Source organism: Vipera ursinii, assembly GCF_947247035.1.
Source record: "Vipera ursinii genome assembly, chromosome: 3".
NCBI classification, from domain to species: Eukaryota; Metazoa; Chordata; class Lepidosauria; order Squamata; family Viperidae; genus Vipera; species Vipera ursinii.
In genome coordinates, this window is record NC_139516.1 from 104,605,969 (window position 1) to 104,627,292 (window position 21,324).

Below are 21,324 nucleotides of genomic sequence, written 5' to 3' on the forward strand. Positions count from 1 at the left end.
TTATCATGCAGCACATTAACCTGGATTAGAGAGTGGATAATCTTAAGGAATAAAAGACTATTAATTTTAGAAGGCCATGATTTGCAATTAGGCTGGCACGCATTCCTATGGAATGATAAACAAAGGCTATATCAACATTTCCAAAGCCATCAAATTAGACAGGCGCTACTCAAAATTTGGAATAAAATTAGAAAATATAATTTTATCAAAGTACCAGTCTGGTGGTCCAAACTGGAGGTGATAGTTTACCAAAATTTGTTCAATTTGGAGAATAGCACTACATATAAAGATATTATGAATGATGTGGGAGAATTGAAATCAATACAGGAACTAGAGCAACAAGGGATAAAATTGGAATGGTGGGCTTACTTACAGATACAAACATGATATGGAAAAGATAAGAAAGAGTGGGTGATAAATATTCAAGAAACTGCATTGGATAAAATCTTATTGGGGGCAGATGAGAAACAAATAAAATTGTATGAATTGTTATTGGGGTATAAAATGATTGAAGAATAAGTCAAAGAAATGATGTTGATATGGGCTAAGAATGTTGGGCATGGTATTGATCTTGATGTATGGCAAATACTTTGGGATAGAAATAAAAAGATAAAGCTGGCCACAGCTTACAAAGAAAACCTTTATAAGATGTTTTACCGGTGGCATCTCCCTCCAACACGGCTAGCTAAAATGTATAAAACAATATCCCCCAATTGCTGGAAATGTTCCCAAGAATTAGGCACCTATTTTCATGTATGGTGGACCTGTAATAAAACGCAAAGGTATTGGCAAAGATACAGACATGGCTAGAGGAAATATTAGGACGGAGAGTAGAATGTAGACCAGAATTTTTCCTGCTTGGCATAACAAAAGAGAAATATAGCAAAGAAGAGTTATATTTAATAATACATATCATCACAGCAGCAAGAATGACGTTCACCCAGAAATGGAAAGATAGTGAAACACCTGACGAGAGTGAGGTGATAAACAAAATATGGGCTTGCACAGAAATGGACAAGTTAACTATGTAAATAAAAAATAAAGATCAGTCAGAGTATTATAAAATTTGGAACAAGTTTTACCTATGGTGGGAACAGAAAGAAAGGACTTAATAGAGATATACAAGATGTTGAACTTAAATAATATTAGAATAAGGTGGATGATAAGATCGAATATTGTATAATTGTATATAAATGATATGTATATAAAATGTATATAACATACAAAAAATGTTGTAAGACAAGAAGATGTGTTAGATCGATTACACCATGTCCAAAGTTTTTAAATATTTTAAATAATAAAATTTGTATTAAAAAAAAGTTTTAGGTAACCTTCTTCTTCCAGTTTTATTACTTTTATAGTCAATTTTTCCAGCTATTATTGCATTGAAGCCTCCTAGTAAACAGATATTTTGGTACTCCATTTCTGTTATTTTTCTATGTAGGTTTTTATAAAAATTTTCTTGATTGTTGTTTGGTGCGTAAATTGCCACTAACAATGTTTTGCTTTTGGCGCAGGTATATTTCTACCATTAAGATTCTTCCTTCTTTATCTGAATATACCAATTTAGAATCTATTGTCTCTTTAATGTATACAGCGACCCCTCTTTTTTTCTAATGTGCTAATGCGTAGTAAAGTTTCCCATTTTTTTGGATATTCCAATAATTTATGATGCTGTTCTTTTATATGCTGTTGTAGACAAATTATATCTACATTCAATTTCTGTAACTTCCTAAAAAAACCTTATTTCTTTTTATTTGGGAATTTAGTCCATTTATATTTACTGAAAAAATTCCATTTTCTTTCTCCATTTCCATTTCCATTATTTATATTTAGGTCTAGTGGATCTGGTAGTCCTCTGTTCTCTGGCAGGTCCTTCACCTTTGCCCTCTTTATCGTCTTTCTCTTTCTGTTCTCCTGTTTGTGCAGTCACTCTTTGAGTCATCTCTTCTGTTTGCTTCTGCTCCTTACTTTCCCCTTTTCTTTGCTTCACTCCTTCATCTAAAACTGCTCTATTCCTTACTTCAAAATCTTCTGTTTTCCAGACTGAATCCAATCAATATCTTGTATTGTTCCAGTTTATTAAAATGCTTTCCAGCATCAGCCATCTAAAGTTTATGCCTTTGGCAATCAGCTTTGTAATCAGGAAATGATAATGTCTTTGAGTATCTCTTAGTCTCTTGGGTATCTGCTTTAAAACCACAATTTCTTTGTTTTTATATTGTATTGGCTCATCTCTAACTTTCCATAGTACTTCATCTCTTATTTTCTTCTTTATGAACCGTACATGTACTTCTCTTGGCAGTTTATTGTTCTTGAGTACCTTGAATTCATGTGGAATATTTCATCAACCTCTAATTGAATTTCTCCTCTATCTGCCTTTAAAGCCTCTTCCAGGATGTCAATAATTACCTCTGCTATATTTTCTTCTCTATCCTCAGGAATATTTTGAAATCTTAAGTAGTGTTCTGCTTTCTCCATCTCTAAAATTGTAATTGCATTCTCTATTTTTTCATTTTCTTGTAATAACGTTTCTATCTTTTTATCATTGTCCTCTGACTTTTCTTCACCTTTCTGTATTCTCTGTTCATTTTTAATTATCATTTGATTTTGAGCTTCAGGTTTTTTCCTTTATATCCAGGATTTCTTCACTTACTTTCTCAAGTTTACTTTGTGTCTCTTTGTGACTTTTTTGTGTCTCTTCATGATTTCTTTGCATCATCTCTTGAAGCAGTTTTAATGAGGTCTGTGTTTTGCTTTGAGCAGTGCTTATTTTCTCATGTTGCAACATTGCTTCAATAGATCCCTGTGTTGTAGGACTAGATTGTCCTACTGAGGGTGCAGAAGAGGTTTTTTTTTTCATAAGTCTGGTAATGTTTAATGAACTCATTTTACAGCTTACAGTCTAAGGCCAAAACAGTATCTGTTTAAGTTTAGCCAAACTCAACAAAAGTAACTTTAAAAAGTCTTTTCCCTTGCAATCTCACAACAGGGCACTTTTGTTATTTGCAGGTGTCTCCTCCAAAGTCACTGTTGTAAAAGCATTTTTTTTCCATTTCTCACTATTTATTAGTACTGTGATTTCTTCTTTCACCACTAGATGTCCTCCTCAGCTTATTTATCAATGTCCAATATTCTTAAAAAAACAGCACTTCCCCTTCTTTATAATTACTCGCCACTTTTAACTGTAGTCCTTCTGGGGGGTCTTTACTTTTCAGCCCTTTCCCATCAGGGGCTCAACATTTATAATCCTCAAGGAGAAGGAAAGAAAATTCTGGCTTACCCAGCTTCGGCATGCAGTTGAGAGTCAGCTGTTTTGCGGTGCTTTTCTTCCTGCTGGAGATGACTAGGTCTGCCTTGGCTCACCTGGCAGCCTTTCCTCTGCCTTTTCAGAGGGGTCTGCAGTCCACTCTGATCGGTCGCCACCTGATCTGAGCTCCTGAAGTGTCCCTCCTTCTTTGTTGCCCCTCCAGGGCAACTTTCTGACCCTTTAAGGGTCACTGGGTGAAGAGATACTAGACTGGAAATCCGGAGCGCCGGCTTTTCCCAGTTGTCCCGTCGGCCACCAAACAGGAAGTCTTAAAAACTATTTCTACTGAGCAACAAAATATATCTACACCCAGTACACCCAAATATTACATTTAATTGTACTAAAGACGAAAAATATCAAAGATATTAGCATACTTCAAATGAGAACATATGCCTAGGATCCAGACAGCATCCTCAACCACCATTAAAAACCCCTCCAGAACAGCATCATATTAACATGCTTCTATGTGTGTGTGTGTGTGTGTGTGTCTCTGTCTGTCTGTCTGTCAGTGTCTGTCTGTATCTATGTGTATGTGTATATGTATATGTATAGACAGAGAATTTTATTATGTACTAAGCTTTCATTAGCAACTGCTAACATTATCAAAGTGTAAGCTAACATTGGAGAAACATTGCTTTTTATAGCCCTTTAAGTATTGGTGATTTAGCCATCGAGTGCATAATAGGTCCATCAGTTCGCTGTCCACATGCGATCGGATGTATCACCCTCAAATCAGCTGTGTTACCAATATCTGCCTAGTTCTCATTGCTCTACTTCCCGCCACCTGCTTTGCAGAATGTATACGCTTGTCATATATAATGTTCGAATCCCAGAGGGGGTAAGACTAGCTGGTGAGAGCTAAGGAGCTTGAAATAGCTATACTAGTCTCCCTTTAACTCTTTGTCAGTCACAAAATTTTGAATTTACAGTGTTCACACTAGTGACGTCTGCCTGCAAAAGATGCTCCTAGACTGGAGCAAAATGCAGAACAGACTGTTTTATATTTGGTAGAATGGGTGCTCCACCCAACACATAGATACATATATACATACATACAGGGCTTTTTTACCCATAGAATACTCAGAACGGTGTTCCGGCACCTTTTTTTTTTGCACACAAAAAAAAGAAACCTGAAGGAAACTGTTCCAGAGAGCCAAATTCTCCTCAGCAGCACACCAAGGAGGCAGCCAGATTGCAGAGCAGAAGAATGCATCGCAGTGATGGGCCTTCAGATGGCTCAAATTGAAGGAAATGCGTTCCGTACGGGCTAATTCAAAGTGTGAACACGTTGCCTAGCAACCTGCTTAAACAGTCTCTGTAACTTTCAGCTCCTGGTGCGGGACGCCTTGCCTTTTTTAAACTGGGAAGTTGAAAAAAATGCTAAAAAGAAGGCAATAGAATGCTATCAAGGAAAATGTATGGATATAGATGTTTAGGGAACCTTTATTTTTCATACACTGTTTGAATTTTGTTTTAATGCCATGGTGATACACAATCAAATGTAGTCAGTCTTTTTCTTTTTAATCCCAAAGCATCTGTTCGTTAAATACAGTATAACAAAGTTTTGGATGATGGAACTATTTTTTTATCTAAGGATAACTAATGATAACAGCTCTTAAATCTGTTATTTTGTTTTATTTTTGCACAAAAAATTGCATAATTTGCATTTGCATTCATTTACAAATAGAATATGTTGTTAAAATGTATTGGTGTTGAAATAATTAGTGCACACATATACCTAAAACCAGTTTACTGCATTTGGCAATTGTACTAAAAAAAATCTCATTGTCAACCAATATAATTAATTTAATTTGAAATCAAGTGAAAAATTGATTCAAATTATTGTATTAAAACAAATTAATGGCAATTCTTTTATAAGAAGTTGCCTCAAGAAAAAGAAATTTAAATACATTGTGCATTGTGAATGATTTCTATTGCGTTCCTTAAATACCATACTTATTCTTATACCAAGAGACCTGGAGTATTTTTATGGTGATCAATGTACCAGGAAGATAAGGAAGAATGTTTTGGAAACATAAGAACATAATTGCATTTCTAAATGTCCTACGGTCATGCAAAGGAATCTGATTTGTGATGTGTGCCATGTGTTCAATTAATGTAGTTTGAAAAATAATGGCAGTTGCATATACACATATGGCATGGTGGTTTCTTCAGTCAACAAATTATGAAGCTCACCACACCTCATAGAACTACAACATGCTACTGAGGTGCTCATCTGGATATTATATAGTATGAATAATATTTACCTTAGAACATTAGCATACTTGAACAAAACAACTGGAGTGATTTGAGATTTTATAGGCTCTTTAACTCAAGCTGTCAGACTTCACACCAGGACATGACTCAATTAATTTAGAATCCTTTTTGCACACAAAAATAAAACCATATATACAACAGATGAAAGGCCCTTTGCAATGCAAAAAATGGATCTCTCTAGATCAGGCATGTCAAACTGTTGGCCCGCGGGCCAGATGCGTCATAACAAAACCGTGTCCACCCCATTGCCGGCAATGGGGGAAAAGTGCAATACATCGTGCGATGTCACATGACGTCACGAGTTTGACATGCCTGCTCTAGATAGTTGAATGCTCCAAAATAAATTCTAGACCAGGCCTGTACATGCAGCCTACCAAGCACCCTTGGACAGAGCACAGACTTTTTTTTTTAAAAAAAGTAATAAAATCACCACCACTGCCCTGAAAGTCATGTTGCCTAGTGCCTCCATGATTTACCATGACCATGAGCTACAACACTGTAGATGCTCCTCTAGTCACCAAATTGTTGATTAGCCCATCACCATTCCTTTGCAGGCCACAAAGATTTTTAATATATCAGTGTGGGCCTTTCCCTTGTACAAGTTGCACAGACATCTTCTAGATTTTCCTCTTGCCTTTCCGAGTTAACTCCTTGGTCTGTCATTGAGCAAGAATTGACTTTGTAGGGAAGCATATTATCATTTTATGTATATTTAACATATGTTCTACCTTTATTTACCAATTATAAAATATTTGTATGCAATACATATGATGAGGTTTGGGGCAACTTACAATAGAAAAAAATATATTTTTAAAATCATAAGATTAAAAACATAAAAGCAGGGCTTTTTTCTCATAGAATGCTCAGAACGGCGTTCTGGCACCTTTTTTTGCACACACACACACAAAAGCTTTTGCACAAGCTGTGCTACTCCCTCTATTGGCTTTCAAAAGCCTATTGGCTTTTGAAAGCCAATAGGAATTGCTGCTGAGCGCACCAAAAGACCCGGCCAGCAAATGTTGCACAGGCAAGTTGTCTACAGCGAAGGTGAGTTGGCAGGAACTTTGCACCCCTCCCTGCTGCCCAACTACACCATCTCAACTAGGTAAGTAAGAGAGGACAAGGAGTGGGAGGTGGTTTTTGCAGAGTCCATGTGCACTTCTTCCTTGTGGCTCACCCGTGTCAGCCAGGCTGGTGGCCTACCCGGAGCTGGACCTGCGCCACTGTCACCTCACCCTCCACACCTAATTGGCCACCCTGCAGCGCCTGGCCCACACCACCTCTGCTGCCCGCACCGCACAGTCCCACCATGTAGAGCAGGCCCCGCTGTTCCCACAGCACCAGCTGTGCCAACTCTGGCCCCGGGGGACAGCCCGCCGCCAACACCTCTCACGCCCGTGACCACAGCAGCGCAGCCCCCCCGCCTCCTGCACCCACCAAGATGAGAGTTCCAGCACCTATTTTTTTTTTAGAAAAAAAGCACTGCATACATATACATACATATACATACATACACATATACATACTGTCAGAATCCATTTATATTTCATTTCTAACTATCTTTTCTGTGCAAGCCCAAATCTCAACCCCACTGGATTCTGCCATTCCCAAGGAGGAGAGGGAACAAGCATGGGTTTTTATTGCTTTCACTTTCTCTTTCACTTCCTTCCTCAAATGTAATCTTTTGTTTATTCCGCCTGCCTGCTATCCATCACAAGATCAATGAGATGCATTTTCCCTCTCATCTTATGGGCAACTAAGAAAGGGGATGGAATGAAACCCTCCAGAATCTGGTTTGTTTCTCCGGATGGAATGTGAGGGGGTGGGAATGATTCTGCTATGAATGGACTGATGTTTCTCCTCTTCCCACGAGGGACTTACCACCTGGAACCTGGCTGATCTGGAACTGACCGAATGAACTGCGGGGTGGGGCTTGCTTGGGGACATTTAAAAATATTAATCTGTGAAGGGATTTCTCAGATCCTATTATACCCACTGTCTTCTATTTCTTAGTAAAAGTTCCTTCTTGGACAACCTTGTCTCCAAGAGTCCTTCTTTCTTAAGATGTGGATTGAAGTGGGTTCTGACACATACACATATACGTATACGTGTGTGTGTGTGTGTGTGTGTGTGTACAAATGTTCTGTGCTAAGGAAACTCAGAAAGCCTGTTGTCTAAATATGTTAAGATTTAAATCATGATTCTCTTTTTCCCATCTTTGAGGGAATTGCCTTATGGCTGCTCCTTAGCTGGTCTTGGACATATCTGCCCCTACTCTACAAAATGACATTTTGGGGGTAAGTATCAGAAATTCTTACCTCACCAATTCAACTTTTATAGTGATAATGGGTACTACAGCACTTACTTTAAGGTAAGAAATAAGCCATAGATCCCAATTTATACTTATCATTAGGTGCTGAGATTTCTTTAACTGCCCTAGCTTGCAGAAGAAACAAAACACATCCAATTATGCAGCTTCCAGATAATATGAAGGGTCCTTGGTGCTCTATGAGTTTGGTTGTTTTCTTGCAGACATATCATTACCCAAACTAGGTAACATCATCAGTAAGGAGTGGGGTTTGATCTCAGTTTATATTCTAGTGTCTTTCCTTGTCAGTGTTGGTAAGAGTGGTCTTGGATGTTCTTTGTTGGTTTGTTTACTGTTAGCTTGATTGGCTGTTCCTTGATTAGGGTATTGTTTACTTCTTGATTTTTGGTCTGGTGTTAACCTTGGAGTTAATCTATGCTCATCTGGGTGCTGATTGCTGATGGGGAGGTCTTTTTGCCTTTTTGGCTTGTTAATGATCTCTTTTGTATAGTATGTAGATATTGTTTATGTCTATTGGTCTACTGATGGCTAATCAGTCAGAATGCCAGGCTTCTAGAAATTCCCTAGCATTTTTAGACTTGGCTTGGTCTAGGATGGTTACAGTTTCCCAGTTGAAATTATGGTTAAGTCTGTCCATATGTTGTGAAGTTACAGAATTTTCATCTTATCTTTTGATAATATTCCAGATAATATATTTATAATACTCAATTCCCCACTTCTTCATATTGGTATGCTTCCTTTTAAAAGGCAAGCTATCTAAATTCCTGGTTTAAATTTATTTAACAACAATTAGTTGTTATGGACATTATACTTTCATATATACTGATACAGAATATATATTGGTGATATGTACTGCTGTATAACCAGAAAAGCCAATGTCTATGCAAAATGTCCTGATCAACCTGTCCAGAATGCATGCATGGAACAATAACACTGTCAAAACTCTGACTACACAGACTAAAATTCCAAACACTTTGGAAAAATATATTTTCATTTTTTTAAGAATACCACAAACAGCTGATGGAATTGTATACACAAGAGAATGTTTACAGTTATGGCATATGATTCAAATTATCCAAATTAAAAACATGTGCCTTTTTGATTCTGCAAATTCAACCATGAGTGCTTGCAAAATGGCTATTGTCTATACCAATGTGGAACCTGAACGTCCTCAAAAGAGATTCAAAATTATTGTATTTTTAACACACTTTTACTATGGTTTGGTAGACATCTGAATGTAAGAAATCCAAATCTGTAGTGAAATTTTGCTTAGTTGCAAATGCAATTAGTCAGAATAAGCAAATCTGAGGAACTCATTCAATCATTCCCAAATGATACTCCTGAAAAATTATGCTGTGCTTTAAAAAAAACATTTGTACACCTCAAAAATGTAATAACTTTAGTCTAAAAATATCCCCACGATTGTTCCGCATGTATCCATTGAGAAGGTTAGCCTCTGAATCTCTGTTCTGATCTTGCCACATTTTGATCAAGCTCCCCCACCTTATTTCTCATTTTATTTTGCATTTCTTCTGAGATTGAACATAACTCAGTTGCTCAGTCACTCATAATACATAGACAGAACAGAATTATCAACCTTGGAATTGTCTTAATCATTATAAAATCAAAGTCCAAAATTATCAGCTCACACATACTGTTGTTTCATATCTTACTACACTACACTACATTGTCAGGAAAGACTGAAAATGCAGGAAAATAGGCTATTGCCTATTAAACTTACAGGTAGCCACATAATCGTTATTTAGGTACTTACAGTTTCAAAGGGAAGCTCCACATGAAACAATCCAATAAAAATTTGTAAAAAGCTTGACTCTATTTGTAAGGACACTGGTTTTGATTTCACTTAAGAGAATCTTAATATTTTAGTATACAATATTTTAATAACTGTAGACTGCTTAGTACCATTCACCATTGTTGAACAAAGTTACTTCTGTATATCTGCATATTCTAAAACTTTAAAGATGTACTGCTTTTTAAAATATTTAGTTCTCATCTGTTTCCAGGGCTTCTGTGCTCTGTGGCCCTGTATCTAATAGGGGCAGTCTACTAAGAGCATCCGCGTGACCCATCTCTTTCCCCGGTCTGTGTTTGATGGTGAAAGTATAAGCTGCTAAAAAGATGGACCATCTGAGCATCCTTGGAGACATGATTTGGGGTGTCTGTCTGTAGTGAACAGGCCTAAAAGGGGTTTATGGTCTGTCAGTATTGTGAAGTTCCTGCCATAGAGATAGTCGTGGAACTTTTTTACACCAGCCACTATGGCTAGTGCTTCCTGGTCAATTTGTGCATAATTCCTCACTGCTTTGGTTAGGGTTCTGGAATAATATGCAATTGGCCTCTGTACCCCCTGGTCATCCATGTGGCTTATCACTGCACCCACCCCGTAAGGTGATGCATCACAGGCAAGGTAAATTGGTTTGCCCTCGATGAAATGTGTGACTGTGGATCTGCTGGACAATATGTCCTTCAGCGTTTGGAAACTCTGTTTGTGTTTTTCCTGCCACTGCCACGGGGTCTTTTTATCCAAAAGCCTGTGTAGGGGTTCAGCTAAAGCTGCTTTATGTGGCAAGAATGAGTGGTAGAAATTTATGAGACCTAAGAATGCTTGGAGTTCTGCCTTGTTTTTAGGTTCTGGTGCTAATTTAATTGCTTTTATTTTTCCCTCAGTAGGATGTATGCCCTGAGCATCTATCCTGTATCCTAAGAATTCAGTGGATTTTACTCCAATAAAACACTTTTCCCTTTTTAACTTAAGTCCTGCCTCTCTAAATTTCCCCAGTACCTTTTCAAGCCTGTCAGCAAGGATTTCTTCAGTTTTTCCAGCAATCAGGACATCATCAAAGTAAGGGCATACTCCAGGTATGCCCTTTAATGTCCTCTCCATCACTTCTTGGAAGATGCCTGGAGCTGCAGCAATTCCAAATTGCAGTCTGTGGACTCGAAACACCCCCTTGTGGGTAACTATCGTTTGAGCCTCGGCGGCTTCCTTAGAAACAGTGAGTTGCAAATACGCCTGTGCCAAGTCAAGCTTGGCAAAGATGGCGCCGTCCTGGATCGTCGCGAGGACCTGCTTCACTGTTGGGACCGGGTAAGCATGTTTTTTCATTGCTAAGTTTAGAGTAGCCTTATAATCGGCGCAAATCCTCACATCCTCGTTCGGTTTAAGGGGAGTGACGATTGGTGTCTCCCAGGGGCCCCCTTCTACAGGTTCTAGCACCCCCTGGCCTACTAACTTTTCTAGCTCAGCCTCGATTTTTTGTTTAAGTGCGAAGGGTACCCGCCAGGCCTTAAGCCTGATGGGTTTAACCTCTGGATCCAGATTAAAGTTAATGGGGGGGCCTTTATATTTTCCTAATGAGCCCTCAAATACGTCTGCGAAATTATCACAGATGGATTTGAGGGTTCGGTGGTGTACAGTGTTAATTCCCCCCACCCAAATGCTGAGGGCCTTGAACCAATTGAGGCCTACTAAGCTGGTTCTCTGGCCCTCGGTGACCAGTAGGTCTAAGGGGCCCGTAAAACTCTTATAACTGACGGGGACGGTGACCTTCCCTCTGATGTTTATGGGCGATCTTTGGAAGTCGGCTAAGTGGATTTGTGTTTGTTTTAGAGGAATTTTCTGCCCGCTCCTAGCTTCGATGTCTGCCAAGGTACTGTCTGAAATAATTGATACCGATGCCCCCGAGTCCACTTCCATCTTGCAGGGGATACCCTGCACCCGGACTTCAATTTTTAATTTAGGGTTCAGTAGGTGGTTGACCCCCACCCCCTTCCCATGGTTGGAGGGTCGTGCCTTTGGCCTGGGGGTCTCTCTGCCACTATGTCGGGGGGTTACCTTACCTGGGGCCCACGCGTCAATATCGTGCAGTTGGTTGTCGCAGGGTCTGCTGCGGCAGATTGATTGAATGTGACCCGTTTTTCCGCAGTTCCTACATTTAGCGTTCCGGAACCTGCAGGTTGTTTGGGGGTGGCCACCTCCGCAGCTGCCGCATCTAGCGTCGGGGTCTCTCGGTCGGGTTGAGTTCTCCCTCTGAGGTCTTTGTTGCGGCGGTGGTTGTTGCCTTCTAAATCGGTCCGTGCCCTCTGGGCGATTTGTCCTTGCTGGCATTCTTCCAACCCTCCGGGTGATCTCATTGATGTCGGCTTCCCATGAGTAGTCCTCCTCCCCACCATCCACATGGCACTCCTGATTGATCTCTGCGGTGGCGCCATTGCTGTTGTGGGGGGGGTCGCGTCTCCCTGTATTTTCATACTTGAGAAGCTCGTCCAGAACCTCCTGCAAGTTTCCTGTGGGCTTTGTAATTATTCTATTTTGTAGCTGTTCGTCTCGCAGCCCCAGGACCACCCTATCGCAGATTCGGATCTCTAGATTATCATACTTGCAGCGCAGGGCAGCTTCTCTCATGGCGGCCACGAATTGGGTAATCGATTCGCCTGGCTTCTGGTTCCTTTTTTCGAATATCCGTCTCCAGTACAGTTCCGATCGTTTGGGGGTGAAGTGAACTTTCAGCTTGGCCAGTAGATCGGCGTACGATACGCTGGCCACCGGCAAAGGTTGACACAGTCCCATGGCGACCCAGTAAACCGGTGTGCCGCTGATGGTGAGGAGTGCTGCCGCCTTTTTCCAGTCGTCCGTTATGCCATTCACGAGCATAAACCCTTTGATCTGGCCGACGTACTCCTCCCAGTCTTCGGGGAAGTTTGGGTCGAATTCCTTCAGGGATCCGACTTGTGCCATGCTCGCTGTTTAGTTCGCGGCGATCGGTTGCTCTCGGTTGACGGCAATTTGAAATTCCCGCTTCGCGCGTTGCTCGCTTCCGCCTCTTCCTTCGCTGTTCCGCCGTACGATCCCACCTTCGTCGCCACTTGTTATGTCCGGATCGACGACGCGTACAGCGAGGTATTTGTAACAGTGATGTTTATTAGTACACGTGGAGCCAACTGGGGATCCCCGTCCGGGTGGCTCAATATAAGCCCAGCAGCCGCTGGACGCTAGCCAACCCCCGGCCAGGAATCTCCCGCCAAAGAAACAACACCCAACCCAGGCTCGTGGATTTCCCGCCGGTGGGAAACCACTCCCCTGCCAATCTACCTATACAACAGGTAATCCCCGAGTTACAAATATTCCCTTAGAAAACATTCAAAGTTATGCAATAAGCACCCACTAGTATTTACGAACAACTCCCAAAATTACAAATGTTGTAGCACCACAGCAATTGTTCACCCTTATGAATGACCATAGAGGCACTGCAATATTCACCCTGGCTATTCCCTCCCCACCCCCTGGGTCTCCATAGGTACTAGGCCTGTGGATACTCACCTTGCGAAGATCTAGAGAGCCTTCAGTTTCTTGGCCTGTTTGGCTGCTTCAGGCATCAGTGTGTTCACAGAGAATGGAGGCCTCAAATACCAGCAGATCACTGAGATCAGTAATGTGAGATCTCACACGACTGATCTCGTGTGATCTCATGGTACTTTAGGCCTCTGTTCTCTGCAAGGCTTTGCAAATGGATGGAAGGCCTGAAACATTAAAGCCTACCTTCCATTTGCAAAGCCTTTTGTCATCTTTGCAAAAAGCCTTTCCTCAAGGCCTTTGCTAGTGAAAATGGAGGCCAAGAACGACACATGAAGATTGGAAACTTCTCAGTGCTGTAATCTTGCAACTGAAGGTACGTGATCTCACGGCACTAGAAGTTTCTAGTTTCAGAACCCAAAGTGTTTGCAAGCTGAGTGGAGACATCTCCCTAGATCTTTGCAGGGTAAGTGAGTCTGGTGCAGTAGATTGGCGGGGGAAGCAATTGTGGGGAACATGATACTTCAGTGGGTCAGGGGAGGCCTTGGATGGTCTGAAGCAGGTGGCCTGTTCCATCACTAGGCCCCCCCATGTGCAGTTAACAACCTGTGCATTCGATTAGTGAATGTGTGGGCGAAAGCAGCGAGTGATGGCGTTCACGTTACGCCATTCACTCCTACGAATCCTCGAGTTACAAATGGAATGGGCAGGCTCCATTACATTCATAACTTGAGGACTAGCTGTATTTTCTTTTGTGACCTGCTTTTGTGGCTGGAAAATGTCATTTATATCAAAGCCAAGAAGTTGGGCTAATTCAAATTCATATAGCGAAAGCAAGTGAAAAACTGTTCCTGTATAATTGTTACATGAAACCTGCATGCCAGAATAAGATAAGCCAAGCTTGGGATATATTATTCTGTTATAATGGAAAAACAATGCCATTCCAATATTACTATGTTGGGTTGTTGCATCTCTGCTTATGAATTGGCTCTCTACTGATATAAGAGACTACCAATATTATTTTGTGTGGTCAAGGCTAAAATGTTTAAAAATGTTTTCCCATATGTCTGAGAATGTATTTCACTAGGCAAGTATAAGTGAATTGCCCAAGGCATAGTCTTATGTGGTTATCTGGACTGAAATCAATTCTGTGATGCCCAAGGAAGTGGACAAGTTCATCCAATTTGTTAGTTCATCCACCTATCTGTTAGATCCTGGTCCCTCCTGGGTTAAGAAAGCCCAGGAGATGACCAAGAGATAGGTCCATGGCCTGGTATTTTATTATCCTCTTTAAGAGAAGGTTTGTCTCCCTGGCTTTAAAGAAAGTGGTGGTGAGCCTACTCAAGAATAGTGGCATCTACTCACCTGGGGTTCTGGAAGGTTCTTAAGACCTGGCTCCAGTCCCAAGCTTGGGGTTAATCACAGAGGTTTGTGGTGCTATTGTTATTATATTATTATGGTTGTACAGTCAATCAAATATTTGGTTGATGAGATTTGGCATTTTTGTCCACCCATTGAATCCTCTCAAAGGACTTGGAGTCAGCAGATGTTGCTGTTGATGGCATTAAAGGTATCGTCACAGGACCTGACCTATTCCAAATTACTTCCTTTTACAAATGACTGATTTTGTCAGTGCTGATGGGATTTAAGTGGCAGTCCATGTTTTAGGATTGTACCCAAAACACCTATCACTAGTGGAATTATGTTTTCTTTTGCTAAAGTCATTCTATTTGCAAGTCTTTGTATTTTGTTATCTTCTCCAGTTTCTCTTCTATTCTGCTCCAAATACTGCTAAGTCCACTATCATATTATTATTATTCATCTTGTTTTGTACTTTTTTCTCTTTATTTCTCTATATTAAAGCCAATATAAATTGTTTAAAAAATAAGCCCCATTGATGGGGAGAACAAGCAAACTAACATTTGATAAAAACAAGAAAAGTGAGATATAAGAAGATGGGGAAATAAAATTGTTTTTGTTTACATGCTATAAACAAAGATATTATAGAAAATAGAGTTTCTATAAAGAATTTATTAGCAAAATCATTATATTCTATTTCTCTGTGAACTTTTTCCAGTATTTTTATTCTTAATTATTTTTGCATAACAATTGTCATAATTAAACAAAATAATTCTTCCTATAAATAAATCTAGATATCTCTTCTTGGAAAGGATTGCTGCTCTAACAGGGAATCTGGCATTTTGAATAAAATAAAGTCAAGACACAATGCCAATATATTTTTCTATATAATTTTTATTAAAACTTTTAAACAAGAAGATAAAAACTGATACAAATTAATATAAAGTGAGGAGCAAAAAAGAAAAAGAAAGATATCAAAGAGAAGACAAAAAGCACAGGAACGGAAAAGAAGTTGAAAATGAATAGAAAAACAAAAAAGATATAAAATGTCATAGTCAGAACATCTGATGTTCTGTGGAGCTTCTTAATTCATTTATGTATTTATTAGATTTATATTTATGTATTTATTAGATTTATATCCCACCCTTTATTGAAAAAGTGGCACACATACCATACCTATTTTCTCCCACAATAACCCTAATAAAATAAATGAATTTTTGAGAGAATTTTGTTACTCATTTAGTTATCGTGGCTATGTCTGGATTCAAATCTGGGTCTCCCTTCTCATAGAAATTTGCCACCCCATAAGAAACTAAGTACTTTTTTACATCTTCCATGTATCTGCCACAGATGCAAGCTTTACCCTCCCAGGAAAAAAAGGCATTCTCTAACAATTAGGTTTTTTTTAAAAGACATTTAGATTCAAATTTCTCTTCCATCATGAAGTCAGTTCAGTGCCCTTGAGTAAATATTAAAAAACAGATGCTTAATGATTTAATTTTGGTGGATTCTACTGCAAGTTGATTTGATTTGCACCTCCCAAATAAATAAATATAACATCCTGGGTCTATTTAGTTTTATCTCCAAGCCTAATTAATTCACAAATTCTCTCTGTGTCTCTGTCTCTGTCTCTGTCTCTGTCTCTGTCTCTGTCTCTCTCTGTCTCTGTCTCTGTCTCTCTCTCTCTCTCTCTCTCTCTCTCTCTCTCACACACACACACACACACACACACACACACACACACACACAGAGAGAGAGAGAGAGAGAGAGAGAGAGAGAGAGAGAGAGAGAGAGAGAGATGAAATTCAGGAAACTAAATATTTATCCTATATTCCATTTTTAAAAACACAATTAGATTATCATCAAGACAAGCTCCCATCATACCTCATTAACTTGCTTTTTATCCAAGTGAAAAACTTGACCAGAACTTGTTGAAGCAATCTCTTCATAGACTTTATAACCAGTATGTGTTCTGTCATCACAGTCTCCAGTTAGAACAAATACAATCTGCATGATTTTTTTTAAAAAAAGATGGTTATTTAAATAGTCTTCATATGAAAATAAGAAAAACAGATCATCAGAAATCAGTTAGCGGAAGAAAACTATGCACTATAATATTAAAGAGATAAAAATTATAAGTACCTTCAATTTCAAAACAATTAGCAATACATTTCATAACAATGAAAAATGGCAGACTACATTAATATGTCAAATGTTAATTATTAATGTTAAATATTATGTAATTACAAATTTTATTTTATAGTCAAATTTATGTATTATTTATTTATTAAACTTATATGCCACTCATCAAGCCTAGACAAATTTTTGCTTTTGTTTTACTTTATTTAACTAAATAACTGCTGGAAATGCCAGGTCTGTTTGAAGGTCTATTTGAATGAAGAGGTAAAAGTTGCAACTACAGTCTCTTGTTTTCAGGAGACTTTCTAGTGTTTTTCCTCCTCTCTGGCTGCATGTTCCAGGTTATGTTTTGCAGTCTGAATTACAGCTGGATTTCCAACTTTGATCAGTAGCACCAGAACAACAGGAGCTGCCTGACAGCTCAAGGGATTTAGCTTTTTGGTTCAGCATTCCAGAAAGTCCAAGAAATTACTACACACACACACAACACAACGACAAACACATATACAAATGCCTTTGCAAGAAAACAGTAGGATATGGAATATCCTGATCCAGCCATATCAACTTTTCCATCCTCTCCTACATCCCATGGTTGAGCATGTTTAGTCTTCACTGGATAGTTTTGTAGTTGACCTCATCTAATTTTTATTTTAACTTCTTCCATTCTTATGGGTTTGCCAAGCTGTGGCTATTTTCATTCTTGGCACAAGTGAGGGTATTTTGGCTACATAAATTTGATAAATAAGCATCAGAATTAGCAATAATTTTACATGGGGAAAGGAAATTGTTTTCCTTAATATCATCAATGGAATCACAGAAATTGGAATCATAGAAATTGTAAGGTGTGGTAGAAAATCATAGATTAATATTGTTTGAGCCTCATTATTATTTGTTGGAATTAGCTATACCATTGATTTGGCTCCCGACTGAGGATATATTAGACAGCAATCTTAAGGAAGGAAGGAAGGAAGGAAGGAAGGAAGGAAGGAAGGAAGGAAGGAAGGAAGGAAGGAAGGAAGGATGCAGGCTGGATTCTCCCCCACTCTACCCTCTTTCGACAGCGACGACGAAGGAGAGAATGAGCCGATGGTGAGCCAACATGTCCTACCTTTCTCACTACCTGCCAAGCTCATAATCCCTAAGTTGGGTACACAGGTAGATTTAAAAGTGCTAGTTGATTCTGGATGTTCCCGATGCATCATTAGTTTACCATTTGCCATACAATTGGGCATACGAGCAAAAATCCTCTTCAAACCTGTGAGGTTTGAGCAAGCCAATGGCTCCCTGATGAGAGAGACTTTAGTCACACAATTAACGGAGCCCCTACACCTAGAAATAGCACTGGGAGTTCATTCATTTCCTGGTGGCTCCCAAAATGACTGAGGCTGTGATCCTAGGATTAGCCTGGTTGGATAAATGGAAGCCATTTATCTGGTGGGAGAAAGGAATGAAAGCTGTGAGACTACCTATAGGGCCCAAGTCCCCCATTGATTCAACAGGGAATTTCAGCCCACCCAATGAGTGAGCGCACATGGCTGCCTCATGGCCACCAGGCGAGCCACTCATCCCTAGTGAGTATCGGGACCTAGCAGAGGCATTCAGTGAGAAAGAATGTGATACCTTGCCTCCTCACTGGCCCAATGATTGTTCCATTGAACTGTTGACAGGGGCCAAACTTCCATGACCAAGAATGTACACTTTGTCCCCCCTTGAAATGGAGGAGATGCAGCAGTACATGGATACAAACCTAGCAAGGGGATTCATTGAACGGGCCAAGTCTGCTGTGGGAGCCCCTGTGCTGTTTAAAGAAAAGAAAGATGGGTCTATTCATTTATGTGTTGATTATAAAGGTCTGAATGCGGTGAGTGTGGAAAATAAATACCCTCTCCCCCTCCTGAAAGACTTACTAACCCATCTGGCTAAGGGGAGTGTCTTCTCTAAGTTAGTCCTGAGAGAAGCACATTACTGGGTGAGAATAAAGGAGGGGGATGAGTGGAAAACTGCCTTCAACTGCCCCTTGGGAAGATACCAGTTCAAAGTCATGCCATTTGGGCTGCAGGGGGCCCCAGCCATATTTATGCAGTTGATTAATGAGGTCCTACATGAACATTTATACAAAGGGGATCTGGTGTATCTTGATGACATCCTGACATACTGTACGAATATGACTGACCATATAAGGTGGTGACAGAAGTGTTAAAGAAACTATTGAATGCCAAGCTTTATGTCAAATTGTCAAAATGTGAATTTCACCAAACCCGATTACATTATCTTGGCTATAGAATCTCCATTGAGGGCATTGAAATGGACCCAGCCAAAGTGAAAGCTATAATTGAATGGCAACCCCCAAAGACTCGCAAACAACTCCAGAGATTCCTAGGTTTTGCCAACTTCTACCATCAATTCATCCCCTCCTTTGCCAAGATTGCCCTACCCCTTACAGAACAATTAAAAACAGACAAAGGAGGACCAGGCCAACCACTAGCATGGACTATGAGCTGCCAAACAGCTTTTGAGAATTTAAAAAGACCATTTGCTGCTGAATCGGTTCTAAAGCACCCCTGCCCAGGGCAGCCCTTTGTAATTCAAGCTGACACCAGCAATGTGGCAGTTGGAGCTGTATTACTGCAAAAGAATAAAAGTGGGGTCCCTCAACCCTGTGCCTACACCTCTAAGAAATTTACTGAAAGCGAGAGGAGATGGGGAGTCTGGGAGAAGGAGGCCTTCACAATTAGGTGGGCTCTATTAAACTGGTGACACTATCTAGAACAGTGGTGGCGAACCTATGGCATGCGTGCCAGAGGTGGCACTCAGAGCCCTCTCTGTGGGCACGCATGCCATTGCCCCAGCTCCATCACCCCCTGTGGCTCCCTCCTCACCAGCAGTTCCCTCAGAGGAGAGTCACCCTGGGCATAGCCTGCACAGAGCACTGCAGTCAAGGACATGGCAGCCGGGCAGCAAGGACAAAACTCCGCCCTTACACCCCATCGCATGCAGATGATGCTGCGGGGCACATACAGAGGGTGTGGCCACCATAACGCTGCTGGACTGCCTGGGCAATCTGATGTGGTGGGCCATGGAGGCGGTGTGCGGCCCAGCGGGCAGGAGAGGTGGGGGCAGGGCAGGGGCAAGGCGGTTTTGGACACTCAGTCTCTAAAAGGTTCGCCATCACTGATCTAGAAGGGAACAAGGTGCCTTTTGAAGTATGGACAGATCACAAAAATCTAGAGGCACTGAGAACTCCTCGCAAATTGTCCCCAACGCAAATGCGATGGGCACAGTACTTTAACTGTTTCATCTTCACTCTAAAGTACATACCAGGAGGAAAAAAACTTCCTAGCTGATGCGTTATCGAGATTACCCCAGTACAAAAGCGAATGCGAAGAGGTTAACTAAGCAATCATCCCCAGTCCACAAACTGCCACTCAACTCACACATTGCAGGGCCCCTAACCATGATGGGGCAAAGAAAATAAAACAAAAGCTCCTCACTGATCAATCAAGCCTCCCTAACATGCAGGGATGGTTTGGCTTACAAGGGGGGGGGGAACTGCATTTGCCTGAAGCCCTCCATCTTAATGCTCTCAAACATAGCCATGATATAAAACAGGCTGGACACTTTGGATATCCAAAAACTCTACATCTCATCCGCCAGCAATTTTGGTCGCCGGGGCTAAAACAGGATGTGGGAAATTATGTCAGGAGTTGTACTGTATGTGCCACCATGAAAAGAATTCCAGGGAAAACCCCTGGGTTATTGCAACTGGTGCCAGATCCTTCTCAACCATGGGAAGAAATAGCTATGGACTTTATAGTAGACCTACCTGAAAGAGGAAATACTGTCATCTGGACTGTGATAGATCTGTTCTCGGAGCAGGCTCATTTTGTCACTTGGAAAGGACTTGCATCAGTCCAACAACTCACTAAATTGTTCCTGAAACATATCTACCAGCTGCATGGAGCCCCTAAGTGAATGATTTCAGATAGGGGGGTGCAGTTCACAGCAACGTTTTGGAGGAGTTTTCTTAAATTAATTGGATCATCTCAAGGCCTATCATCTGCTTTCCATCCAGCTACCAATGGGGCTGCAGAATCCGCTAACAAGATGATGGAGCAATATCTCAGATGTTATGTTTCATTTCAACAAACAAACTGGACAGACCTCCTCCCTTTCGCAGAGGTGCCTTACAATAATTCTGTTCACAGCAGCACCGGCTACACGCTTTTCAGGGTAGCCACAGGAAAAGAATTCAGCCCAATACCTGAATACCCTCAGTTGTCCTCTGCTTCCCAGACACTTGATCAATGGGTGATGGGGTGGAAAGAAGTTTGGAGAAACACAAAAGCTGCTTTGAAAAAGATTTCTGAGACTTATAAAAAGCAGGCAGATAAAAAGAGAGCCCCTCAAAGAACATTCCAAGTTGGGGAAAAGGTTTATCTGTCAACCAAATATTTACACCTAATGTTACCCAGTAAGAAATTAGGATGGAAAATTCTTGGGGCCTTTCCCCATCATAAGGATCAACCCAGTCACAGTAGAATTGAAACTCCCTAGGCTTTTAGGGAGAATTCATCCTGTTTTTCACTGCAGCTTGTT

The 21,324-nt window shown here is 40.5% G+C and overlaps 1 protein-coding gene across 1 annotated transcript in view; it reads right to left on the minus strand.

Annotated features, from left to right (window-relative positions):
- The window catches only part of HMCN1 (hemicentin 1), a gene marked incomplete at its 3' end in the record, with an annotated part of 535,761 nt that overhangs the window by 455,087 nt on the left and 59,350 nt on the right, over positions 1-21,324 (minus strand). The window contains 1 exon segment of the mRNA XM_083360257.1: positions 16,474-16,596. Within this exon segment, the coding sequence (XP_083216383.1) occupies positions 16,474-16,596 (123 nt within the window).